The sequence below is a fragment of the Mycena indigotica genome (assembly GCF_014461135.1).
Source record: "Mycena indigotica strain 171206Taipei chromosome Unknown Mind.scaff0010, whole genome shotgun sequence".
In the NCBI taxonomy this organism is placed as follows: Eukaryota; Fungi; Basidiomycota; class Agaricomycetes; order Agaricales; family Mycenaceae; genus Mycena; species Mycena indigotica.
In genome coordinates, this window is record NW_023503009.1 from 1,888,888 (window position 1) to 1,902,174 (window position 13,287).

The window sequence follows — 13,287 nt, forward strand, 5'->3', positions numbered from 1 at the left end:
CCCGAACTCATGTGGATCAGCATCATCCTTGGGCCACATGAGCCTAACCACGACCAGTTAAATCACTACATCCGCCCTCTTGTGGACGACTTCGTGGTGGGTTGGGAGCGTGGCATTCGCATGCGGACTGCATCAGCCCCAACGGGTCGTAGAGTTGATTTTGCTATTGTAATTACAGTCAACGACTTGCCAGCAACTCGTAAACTTGTCGGAATGGCTGCTCATAACTCACATCACTATTGCTCTATCTGTATTACGGACAACGTCGCAACAATGCATAATAGTGACTTCCAGAATTGGCGGAGCAAGGACGTTACTGTAAGGGCAACCCTGGAGACTCCGACGAAAGCCTAGCAGGGGAGGATCCAAAGCGTGAATAAAAGCTACGGGAAATACACGGAGGGACCGACCTAGCAGGGGAGGATCCAAAGAGAAGAAACTCTAAGGGTCCGCCTGCTAGGGCGCCAACTATATACTGGTCGTCCGTAACTGCCGACGTAGAGCGCAGAAGGCCTGAGCGGCGTCGCAGGCTCTGTCCCAAGGTGATCGTTGGGAGGGTCTTGACGGATCGGTGATTGTGCGGGCGAAGGAGGCCGTGGACGATGGTCGGGGTGGGTCGGAGCGTCCAGGGGGCGCCGGTCGGATGCGCCTCGGATGCGTTCGGAGGGTCCGAAGGAGGCCGAAGCGGGGGTTCCCCTGACATCCCCCCCTTTGAATGCGGCGTCCCGACGCATAGTTCGAAAGGGCAAGGAGTCGAAGGTTGCTGAGGCGATGTGCCGTGGTTTCCCGGTACCTCCGATAGAAGTCCGCAATCTTGTCTGGCGCAAAGACACGGTCGAACCGAACCCACGAGTCGTGTGAGGGCGTCGTAGCCTTTCCACCTGACGAAATAGTTAAGACGCTTATACCTTATCCTGGCATCCAAGATTTCCTCGACTTCCCATTCGGGGACTCCGTCTTCTAGTTCGGGGGGCGGTTCGTCGTAGCCGGGTCATCCATCGAAGGGGTCGTCCTGAGCGGGCTCAAGCTTAACAACGGGGAAGACGGGGTGGAGCTTGGAGTAACGCGGGGGAAGGTCGAGCTTGTAGGCACCTTTGCTAACCTCTGCAAGCACCTTGAACGGTCCGAGGCGCTTGTGGGAGAACTTCTCGGAGGGCCGAGTCGTTCTGATGTCAGAAGCGTCCAGCCAAACCTTATCACCAACTTGAATATTCGGGGCATCCGAACGTTTCCGATCGTAGTACCGTTTATTATACTCATCTTTGGCTTTAACGAGCGCGGCCTTTGCCTCGGAGACGCCGTTAGCTATCCGATCGCGAAACTCGTTCACCGACTCCAACTGTGAGCAGGCACCTGGCTCGAAACCCATTCGGGGGAGCCGGCCAGTGTCCGTCATAAAGGGTACCTGTTGAGTGGAGGAGTGAACGTGGTTGTTATAGGCGAACTCAGCGGCAGGGATAAGCTCGTCCCAGTCGTCTTGTTGGTAGTTGGTGAAGATCCGGATGTACTGCTCAAGCTCTTGGTTAACGCGTTCGGTTTGTCCGTCGGTTTGCGGGTGGTAAGCCGTAGAGGTGGCCGGTTTGACGCCAATTAAGCGCCAGAGTTCGCGCGTGAAGTCAGCGATGAACTGCGAACCACGGTCCGAAATGTACTTCTCGGGGTTCCGTGGTGCCTCCAGACATTCCGATAGTACAACCGGGCGGCTCCGACCGCGTCTATTGTCGTATGGCACTCGGTGAAGTGGGCGCGTTTACCAAGAGCGTCGACGACTACCATGACCGCGTCGTACCCATGAGCCTCGGGGAGCTCGACGATGAAGTCCACCGTGACGGTGTGCCAGCGTTCGGGGGACTTCGGTCGGGTGTAGCTCTCCGTGCGGGAGCCTTCGGAGGGCCTTCGTGCGGCAGCACAAGTCGCAGGTCGCGACGTAGCGTCCGATATGGCGGGACATCTGTGGCCACCAGTAGTTGCGCGAAACCAGCTCTAGGGTTTTGAACCGACCGGCGTGTCCGGCGACCCGCGTGTCGTGGCAGAGCTCGATGATGCGCCTCCTTAGGTCCTTGTCTTTGGGGACTACGACCTTGCCGCGGAAGTACAAGAGATCGCCCGAGACGGCCCACTCGTCCGAACGTGATGAGCGGGGGCCCCGAACTTGACCTCGGACCTTCAAGAGTTGCCGGGCCGCAAGCGCGACGGGCTCCTCTAGGTCAGGCTCACCGGATAGCGCTTCCTTGATGTCGCGGACAAGTTCGGACCCCGGCCCAGAGACAGTGACGGGCCTCGAGCGCGAACGTGGAAAAGCTCAGGGCGCAAGAGGGTGACGTCCGAGTTGTCTTCGGAGATGCCGTGGTCAGGCCGGCGGGAGAGAGCATCTGGGCGGCCCATCTGGCGACCTGGGACGTGGTGCAGCGTGAAGTCAAACCTAGAAAGGTACAACGACCATCGGGCTTGCCGACGGTTAAGGTGCTGCGCCTTTCGGAAATACTCCAAATTCTTATGGTCAGTCCAAATCTCGACCGGATGCGCGGCGCCCTCGAGGAAATGCCGATACTCCTCGAGTGCGCGGATGATCGCGAGCATCTCCTTGTCGTGAATCTCGTAGTTGCGCTGGACATCATTTAAGCTTTTGGAATAGAACGCTACAGGGTGCCACTTCCCGTCCGGGGCGGATTGTTTGTGAAAGAACCGCCCCGTCGCATAATCTGAGCTGTCTGCTTCAAGTCGGAAAGGCCGAGAGTTGTCCGGGATCGCTAAGACAGGTTCTGATACGACCGCGTCCTTGATGGCTTGAAAGGCGGCGGCTTCGGCGTCTCCCCAGGTCCATTTCTGGTCTTTCTTGGTGAGCGCAAAGAGAGGCTGCGCTAGGGCCGAGAAATCCCGAATGAACCTGCGGTAGAAATTAGCAAACCCCAGGAACTGCTGAACGTCCTTCTTGTTTTCGGGCGGAGGCCACGCGGAGACTCCGGCGACCTTAACGGGGTCCATTTCGACATGGTTGTGCGAGATAATGACCCCCAAGTACTCGATTGACGATTTCTCGAAGTCGCACTTTTTCCTTGCGAAGGTACAACTTGTGCATTCGAGCCGCCGAAGGACCTCCCGGACGATCTCGCGGTGCTTGCGGAGGTCCGAATGTGCGATAAGGATGTCGTCGAGGTAGATCATAACGTTGCCTGAAAGAATGAGATCCTGGAAAATGTCATTCATCATCGTTTGGAACGTCGGGGGAGTTTGTCAGGCCGAAATACATCACCAAAGGTTCGAACAACCCTCGGTTAGTCCGAAGGCCGCCTTCCACTCGTCTCCTTCTTTAATCCGGACGTTATTAAAACCCCAGCGAACGTCGAGTTTGGTGAAGTAACGAGGCGCCCTTGAGCCTGTTGATAAGGTCGTTAATCAACGGAAGGGGGTACCGGTTCTTAATCGTCATTGCGTTGAGGGCGCGGTAGTCCTGGACAAACCGAAGCCCTCCGTCCTTTTTCTTAACGAAGAAGACGGGGGAGGCCATCGGAGATTTCGAAGGGCGAATACGGCCTGTGGCAAGTCCTTCCTCGATGAACTCGTCAAGTTCGCGCTGTTCGAGGGGAGAGATCGGATACACCTTGCAGTTAGCGGGCTTCGCGTCGGGGACGAGTTCGATAGCGTGGTCCCAGGCCCTTCGTTCTGGTAACGTGTCAAAGGACTCCTTGTCGAAGACGTCTTGGAACTCCTTGGCCCAGTCCGGGATCTCCGAGGGCGGAGGGGCCGAGTTACGGGCGAAGGCCTCTGCAAGGCGTTGGGACACTGTACTGCCAGGCGGATCTCCTCAACTGGGCGAAAGGAGGTGTAGAAGATGCGGTCGCCGTCTTCAAGATGCTCGTCGCCGTCGAGGTCTGGTGAGGGCTCCGGAGGGTCCGAAGCAGCTCCGAGCTCGTTGTCAGCATCATCTGGGCCAGCGATATCGATAGCGCAAACAGTGGGGAAGGCGCCCGCAAGTAGTCGTGATTTAAGGAGTCGGAGCCGGCGAACCTCGGCGCGTTCGGTCCGCTCTTCGTCACAGCAGGTAGAGCAGCTGCGGGGGCAGCGACTCATTTTCACCTCCTTTGTTTCCCAGTTGATCTCGGGGTTATGCTTTTTGAGCCAGGAGTATCCGAGTATCAGGTCCTGTTTCCCAAGGTGGGTTACAGCCAGCTGAACGTGTTCGGAGTGTCCGTTGTACCGTAGAACGAGGTCCGCGATTTGGCAAATAGACCCAGCATCATTGGGGGTGCCGTCGACGTTGTAGACCGGGATGGGTACTGAGAGATTTTGGACTGGCACATTATTCCGGTTGACATATTCTGTGTCGATAAAGTCCGAAGTAGCTCCGCAGTCGACCAGACCCGAGAGGGAGAGCTTGAGCGCGTTCGCAGTGGACTCAAGTTCAAGGGGGAGGTGCAGCGAGTTAACGCCAGGGGCGGCAGAGATGGTATAACTGCCAGGGAGCTTTTTCTCCCAGGCAAGTCGGCGAATCCGAACGGGGGGCTTCGGAGGGGGCAGAGGGTGCGTCTTTCGTTTCGGGCTCGTTGTAGGGCAAGGGAGTTGATTCATCATACAAACAAGTGAAACGATTTATGGACGCGAACGAGGGCACACCAGTCACTCGTCGGGGGGACAAAATCCTCTGCCGGAGCCTCCGAATGCGCCTCCGCTAAGGCCGCAGTATCGGACAACCGCGCAAGCAGCTCTCCCAGCATCTCATCGCCGAGTTGCTGGATTACCTCGTCGAGGATGTCCACATGGCGGACGTTGGCGGGGGAGCGGACAGTCCCGAGCCAAATGGTTGGGGTCGCCGCATCTGAAGCAGGCTCGACGAGGGGCACCCCGAGCCCTAGTACGATCCAGCTCCATAGGGACGGGAGCCGGAGGTACCGGGACGGGGGCGCGGGCCGCGGGTGGCACAGGCGGGGCCGCCGGGCGGATGGGGAACGGAGTTGCCGAACGAGTGATGGGGAAGGCGCCGCGCGGGGCTCCCGAAGCGGTCCGCGGGGTAGCCGTTCCCTTAATGAGCTTCGCTCGCACCAGGGCTTCATATTGTCGGAAAGCCCGAGTGCGCCAGCCCAGATAGTCACGGAGGTCTGGGGGGTCGTTCAAGAGGTGATGCCGTTGTTGATCAAGGGGTCAAGTCCGTGGCGGTACTTGGTTACCTTAACCAACGTGTCTTCGAAGCCAGCGAGGTCCATCAAGTCCTCGAAGTCGTCGGTATATCCGTAGACATCCCGCGTTCCCATGTGATAACCCCGCTTTCCAACTTAGCGAGCGCGAGGTCCTGTTCGTTCTCTTCGACGAACCAAGGCGAAACTCGGAGAGGAACTGGCTCCACCGAGGGAAGGGGAAGGGGTTTTTGCTCCCATGACGCTGCGCCCATTGCTGAGCAGGTCCCTCCGCCATATAGGACATGGCGTAGCGGACGGCCTTTTCTTCGCTCGGCTCTCCGTTAACTACGAAGGCCTCCGGGGCAAGCCGAGCGTAGGTTTTGACCACGTATAGGAAGGCGCGGCCGCGTTTGCGATCTCCGTTAAACGCAAAGGGGGGGTTTGGTCGTAAGACCAGTTTTGAGGCGACAGTAATGTCACCAAATAACGCATCCGCGTCGGGGCATTCGGAGATGCCAGGGGCGGTTCGGGAGCTGCCGGAGGTGGTGCGGCAGCGGAAGCCTGGGAAGCAAGGTGGGTGAGGATATTGGTGAGGTTGTCTAGTTTCGCCTCAAGTGCGTCCATGCGCGTCAGCGTCCGGAGCAGCTCCGGTAGACATAGCGGGCGTAAAGACGACAAGAGCAGAGGAGGAGGGGTCAAGTGGCAGGGGCGGTGACGAGGGGGGTACGGACTCGTACTCCGAGCCTGAGTCAGCACCAAACCTGGCAATCTTGACCGGTTAATCCCGTAGAGAGTTTCTTCTGCTGTAAGGGCAACCCTGGAGACTCCGACGAAAGCCTAGCAGGGGAGGATCCAAAGCGTGAATAAGACTACAGGAAATACACGGAGGGACCGACCTAGCAGGGGAGGATCCAAAGAGAAGAAACTCTAAGGGTCCGCCTGCTAGGGGCGCCAACTATATACTGGTCGTCCGTAACTGCCGACGTAGAGCGCAGAAGGCCTGAGCGGCGTCGCAGGCTCTGTCCCAAGGTGATCGTTGGGAGGGTCTTGACGGATCGGTGATTGTGCGGGCGAAGGAGGCCGTGGGACGATGGTCGGGGTGGGTCGGAGCGTCCGAGGGGGCGCCGGTCGGATGCGCCTCGGATGCGTTCGGAGGGTCCGAAGGAGGCCGAAGCGGGGGTTCCCCTGACAGTTACAACTCTGCATCGTGCTGCGTTTGCATGGCGAGATGCTCCAACCCAACTGGATCGTGATGCGATATTTGAAGAACATGGTGTCCGCTGGTCTGAGCTGTGGCGTCTCAAATACTGGGACCCAACTCAGATGGCCGTCATCGATTCAATGCATTGCATTCTCGAGGGCCTTGTCCACCATCATTGTCGTCGTGTCTTACGGATCGACGCCAAGAATGCAAAGCGGAAGGAAGTATTAGGTGCTGCATTCAGTCACGATTGGATTCCATACGACCCAGCAACCTGCCCTGTTGCTTATCAACTCCCTGCTCAGAAGGTCGATAAAGAGCTTCTCCACGTTCGGCGTATTCAAAGCAAACTCGAGGAGGCGCTCTTGGAGAAGCAACAAGAGCATCCCGATAGTAACGGTGATGTGATTCTTCCGGAGGCTCACAGCGCAGCCATTGCCCAGAGTTCAAAACAACTACGCAAAGGCCTCATGAGTGCCAATCTGCCTGCGCTCCGCTTCGTAGCGTACTCGCTGGGCCTAAACATGCGCAATGCCAACTCCAAGCAAGGCTGTTGTGACATTCTCATCCAGTGGGTGAGTAAATCATCTGTTTTCATTTGAATAATACTCAACTTTTTTAGCGTTACACCAAGCCACACACTGCCGATACATTCGTTCCCAAGTGTATTGATTTGGGGGATATTAAATTCATACAACAAGTCATTGCCAACACAAGCACACCCGCCTGGGTGGATTCAGTGCCGAAGTCATATGGAGAGAGCAATGCTGGAACAATCAAGGCTTCAGAATGGCGAATTCTATCCACAATCTACCTCCCTATTGCCCTGGCCAGGTCCTTCTTTGGGGCGACGAGCAAAAACAGCAAGCTCTCCTTGATCACACCATGGCACTCTTCACTGCTGTCATCCTTGTCTGTCGACATACGATGACACATGAACGAGCTGCCAAATATCGAGAGCTGCTCAAGTTTTGGGTTGATGGTCTACCAAAACTTCATCCCCATACGCAAGCTCATGCCCCACGACCCAACATCCATGTCGCATTCCATATATACGACTTCTTACTCCGTTTTGGACCTGTAGTGTCCTGGTGGACATTCCCCTTTGAACGTGTAATTGGATTTTTGCAGAAAATCAAGACCAATGACCATGTTGGAGGTCAGCTTGAAGCAACGCTTACCCAATCATTTTTTCGCGGTGCGAATCTCCGCCGTCGCCCTGATTGTCCGCGTGTTCTGCAGGAAATCAAAACCGTCTTTGAAGCGACTTTCCCATCCTACAATGCTCCCTTAGACTCTGCTCCACGAGCAGCTGATGGAGATTGTGCTCATTACACGCGCCATGGGGTTAATTTCTCCAGGGCTAATGTCCACTTAGGCAACAGTCTTGTTTTCTACTATCCGAACAACTCAAACACACCTATTCCAGGCAGTATTGAGAATATATTGTCTACCAATGGCAATGTGAGCTTGATAATCCGTCGACAGGCACCATTGGCCCCAGGTGGGCGGGATCTCTTTGCTCGGTACTATCCTTGGTTTCCAGCGCAAATGTACTCGTCTCAGATGCAGCGCTCAACTGACCGAGTACCAGTCGAAAATATCTTATCTCACTATGCTAGATATAATCTCCCGGATGGCCGTTGTGTAGTTCTTAATCTAGCTCGTACGTAGTAGGTAGTGGTAATAAATATAATCCCTCAGATGCCTGTTGGCCGAGTTTCGGCCGAGTGTCGGCCGACAACTAAACAATGCCCCGATACTCCGGATATCAGGGCCCATTTTTTTGGGCCCTGATATGTGTCATATAAGTAAATATTTTTTGGTTCTCGTTTTGGTGCAAAAACCGGTCTAAAAAAAGGGCGTTTGATATGCCCTAAAATGGGTGACAAAAACTGAGTCCGTTTTGGCTTGATTATGGAGGAAGAAAAGGGGGGCTTTTTTTGTGTCTAATCGGCTGCTGATCCGGTCGCCGTTTGTCGCGCCCATTTCTCATATAAGCAGGTAAATTTGGGACAAATTTTTTGGACTCAAATAGAGGCATAAAAAAAATTATATTTTTTGGTACATTGATTAGAGGCGTATAATCGATCGAAAGGGGCCCCGTTTATTCCGGAACTCCCGCAGTGCCTTGTCTGTCGAGCTGCTGACTAGTATGGTTTTAGATAAGCGGTCAGTCATTGTAGGGATTGAGCGGAACAGCAAGGCTGTTCCGGTTTGATGGGGGTATATAAAGCACGTAGCACTTGATGTACCCGAGGATTAGTTTTGCTACTTACAGAGTTCATTACTGTTCTCTTGTGCGCGACTCTGGTCTTCTTGTGGGCAAGACTACCGAGAACAACTCGGTCTCTAGCTCTACACTTTTTTGAACTCTCAACTCTGACAACACTACCCTTGGCGACGTCTCCGGCTTGATCACCCGCTCGACACCGTCAAGGTCAACCTCAAAAGAAAATGCGCATGCAAACTCGTTCTATGAACAAGGTACCTATTGCTTCCTCTAGCTCTGAGAGCGAGGAAAGCGTCGAGATGGATGCCCCGAGAGGCACCTCGACTGGGACTGGCAAAGGTGCGTCCGCCTCTGCCGTCTCCTCGCTGACTTCTTTGGCAGGAGAAGTTGGCTCCCGCTCCCGCGGTCAAGATGACGCGGGTGAGTCGGGAGGTCGCTCCCACGCAAACGTGGATGTCGACCGCGACGAGGGCATCGATAGCCTCGTCGAGGACCACTCCCGTGCAAACACGGATGTTGGTCACCGCTCCCGCTCTGCGGATGTCGGTAATATCTCCTCCAGCGTGCAAGACGACGCTGTCGAGCATGGCTCCCGCAACGACGCGGTTGAGGAGACATCGAGCATGGGCCCGCCCGCCTCCGTCTACGAGGACGGCTCGAATCGCGAGACTGACTTCCACCAGTCGTCTCCGGATCTTCTCGGGTTTGAATCCCCAAGAAGATTTTCACGCGCTCAAACCACGCGTTCGCCATCACCGAAGCTCAACCCAGCCCAGTTCTTTGGAGATTGGGTTCAGCTGGATCTGATGGATGCAGATGAACCCCTGGTTACAGGCTCGCGGGACTCCAAACCCATGATCTGGGCGGAGTCTACTGACGCTGACGGTTTGGGAGACATCCCGTTAGCGTGGATGAAAACAGAGCCGGTTTCACCAAAGCTCGCATGGACGCCACCTGTTTCGGATAGTATCAATATAGATTTTGATTCTTTTTGGTCTCGGATTGGACAGAATTTCACCGCTGAGCAGAAGGAAACTCTGATGCGACGCAGTGAGAAGATGAAAGATGTCAAGATGAAGCCAGCCGGGTCTGTCTCAGAGACCACTGGCCCACGCTCACCAAAGAAAGTGCCAGTCAATGACAATGGGCTGTTTACCGCTCGGGGATCTCAACCTTCCCGCACTGCCGTCAGTACCCCGCGTATTCCAGCAGCTGCGAAGGGCAAGGGAAGAGCACCGCAAGGGGAAACGGAACATGTCATTCGAATTGAGCACATTTCAGAGGATGAGCTAGAGGCAGATGAAGCACGTCTTCGACAAATTGAGGCAGATGCTTTGCTTGCTATGCGACTCCAGAATGAGCTGCCGCACATACCAGACTCTTTCCCTCCAGGACCAAGGTTTGAAAATACCCCGCGACAGGCCGGCACCTCGAAAGCTCATGCCGCTCAGGCAGAGGAACGGCAGATCCACCGTGACCGCATTCTGGCTGAGCAGCTCCACAATGCCGAGTTCGAGGAGGCGAAGCAAGCACGGCAAGCGAGACGCGGAACCGGCAACGTGCCCGAACAACCGGAGACCCAAACGCGAACTGTAAAGCGTGAGTCACGTGGACGTGAAGGCGATGACGCGAAGCAGAGAAAGTCGCAGAAGGCTCAAACGCACAGCCGCGATTTGCTCGAACATACGCCTAAGCCTTATCTGAAGGCAACAGATCAGTTCCCCGCCGACAGCATCCTGCACAAGGCTACCCATAGACGCCGACACGAGACACCGCCGTCGAGCTCGGATGATAGCGACTCGTCGAGTTCAAGCAGCGATATACCAAGCATATTCCGGGGGACATTTGGACCTGGGAGGAAGAAGCACCGCAAGAGGAAGTCAAAGAAGGTCTCTAAAAAGCCAAAGCGGGACCCGTCACCATCCGACTCCTCAAGCGGGAAAAGTTCTCGGTCCTCGTCTTCAAGATCTTGGGACTCCGACAGCTTCGACTCAGACTGGGAAGCATTTATTCCTCCCTCGGAAGCCGACTCAAATGCATCTGAGCGCACGAAACGCCAGAAGAAGCGTGACAAGCAGAACTATCTATGACGGTCCGTTCTGGACATAACCAAGAACATGCGATGATACCGTGTCGTTTAAGCAATGACGGATGATGCCAGCACTCATGATATCGGCTTTTCGTCAATTACCGGCACATCAATCACCGCATTCAAGATAAAGTGTGATCAAGCCAATTATGGCTTGTCAAATGGTGTCAAGGAACAGTGCTGGTCACCGACCAAAGGTGAGATATCATGACAAGAACTTGGTGTGCATATACAGCTACAGCTACAGCTACAGAAAGGCCGCGGTGGCTTTTGCGAGCGCGCTGGCTGCCCAACTTCCCCAATGGGCTCCTGCTTCGACAAGTGCGCCATCCACCATTGCATACATTCGGAGACTCACCTCGCTTCATACCTTGCTTCCACATTGTGTGAATCCCCACGCACGACTGCCCTGCTTGCCTGCATGGTTGGCCTCCTGGCGTTGTTGTTTCTTCAAGAAACGACAATCACGCGTTGGGCAAGGCGACTGTCACCACAGCTATCCGTCTATACCACCAACTTCTCGCAATACCCACAAGATATCGTCTTGTTAGATGGGGAGTCGGATGGTGCAGAGCCGATTAACGTGGCGGCGCTTTCGCGCATCCTCTTTCCCAGCGAAGCGGGCGCGGACGACCATTCCCTATTTGCGGAGAACGAGAGGATGCTAAGGGACTTTTCGACTGTGTAGAGCAGGGTAACTGTGGGCGGAATCAGACAAAGAGTGTGTGCCGGTACCGTTTTTTTGTGTCGGTTACTGTTACTCATATCGGAGCCGTCGTTATACTCTCTTCTGGACCATTCCGATGCCCGTTGTATGCTCCGACCTGAGACCACTGAATCACTTTTCCTTGCTTGGCGTCTTCGTCTTACGGGTAACCCCAAGTACCGTGACCATGCTTGGGGAATATTTCAGGCCATCGAACAGCATGCTAAACTGCCGGGCGGAGGTTACGCAACGGTGCTCGATGTGGATACAGTCTGTAGTATACATATTTCAAGTACTGCCACGAACGAGGAGTCCGCTTTCTGGGTGTTTGTTTGTAATAAGATTGTAATAAGATCGGCATAACCTCCGCTCCCGTTGCCCAAGTACCTCAGCCCATGCCAACGCCCGGCGGCGGCTCCCGCTTCGCGTCGTCATACATGCGGTCCTTCTGGTAAAGAGGCGGACCCATATACTCCTTCAGGTTCTCCGGAGTAATGAGGACATGGACCGTATTGGGAATAGAAAGAAGTTTGCGCTCTTGCGTCATCACTAGCGTTGGAGTCGTTTCGCTAGGAGCTTGTGGTTGGTCGGACCTCCACGTCGTGTTTAGGTGAGACAGCTGTAGTATTGCTATCGTTGTCAGACTCGCTCGGCGCGCCTTGTCGCCGTCGTCTGCTAAGACGTCGACCAGACGACTCCTTGGCTTGCGGTACAAGATACCGGCTCGCGGAGTTTCCCTCTGACACCTCAATCACCTCCAAACGGTCGAGGAGGGGGGGCTGTGATAGCGGAGAGGGTGTTGACGGTACAGACGAAAAGGATGGAGGAAAGGTCGAGGGGTATGTCCATGAGCGGTTTGAAAACGACGAAATAACTAAGACAGGAAATAAACGCACCAAGTAGTGGTCCAAAAAACACGTTCTTCTGCTCGGGGTCCAGCATTTCCAGCAGCGCACTCGCAGAGTCACCATTGATGCCCCTCCCAATCTTGTCGACCTCGTCAATGAGAACGAGTGGGTTAGACGTTCCGACGCATTTCAAGGGGTTTGGATAATTTTGCCAGGAAGCGCACTATGTTGTTCGTCAGCCTTAAGTTTAGTGTCCAACATATCACAGACTCAACGTGGGTCCTTCGGTGTCCCTTGATGTCTGCGATATCGCTCAAGCCGCTAACGCTCAGCTGAATCAGAAGAATTGTCGTCCCAACGCGCGCGCGATCGATTTGTCAATGGAGGTTTTGCTGACACCAGGCGGACCAGTAAGTAGAAGAATTTTGCCTTGGACTTTCGGGTGATTTGGAGCGGGCGTGGTAGTGTCTAAAGCTCATTATTTCCGAGTAATGGAGGTAAAAGACAATGACATACCGCCAGAAGACGTTGTAGTCGTTGACCCCAAAGTTCCTCATGACTTGCCAACAGCCAAAAGCTCGAGCATGCGGTCCTTGACAATCCGTAGTGGTCTGCGTCAAGAACTCCTTGGACATGCTTGAGCCGCGAGCGACAGGTTCTCTGGTGTATGCGAGCCCCAAGGAATCTACGTATTGCATCATTGGAAGCCATTGAGACCCACTCTAAACGAAAACATACCTGTTATCCAGTCCAAGTAGTTCCTCGTCGCATTCGCCTCGCTCGCGGCCGGCTCGACCACAAAGTCCCTGCAATGTTATCGCTCATGATGGCGCAAGACAAGTGGATTGAACGCCATCATGTCATGCGAACTTCCTTTAGACTTCCTTGTTCAGGTTGTTGGTGCGACTAGAACTTGCTTGCGCGATGAAACTAGGAGGACCTCGTTACATAAACTGGAATTGGTGGGTCGAAATATTTGTAGATGCAACTTGAACTTGAAGCTGGATACTTCCTGAATCATTTTTCACCATCCGAATCTTGTTGTTCGATGGCATACAGATGGAGAGCTGAAAACTGCCCGCACACTACTGCACAT

General features: G+C 54.7%; 1 protein-coding gene across 1 annotated transcript; it reads left to right on the forward strand.

Annotated features, from left to right (window-relative positions):
* Positions 1 to 8,772: 8,772 nt before the first annotated feature.
* Positions 8,773 to 10,638, forward strand: MIND_01129500 (uncharacterized protein; the record flags this gene model as incomplete). Its single annotated transcript, XM_037367844.1, has 2 exons — positions 8,773 to 8,887; positions 8,930 to 10,638. The coding sequence occupies 2 exons, from the start codon at positions 8,773 to 8,775 to the stop codon at positions 10,636 to 10,638; spliced, it is 1,824 nt and encodes a 607-aa protein (XP_037215676.1).
* Positions 10,639 to 13,287: the final 2,649 nt, after the last annotated feature.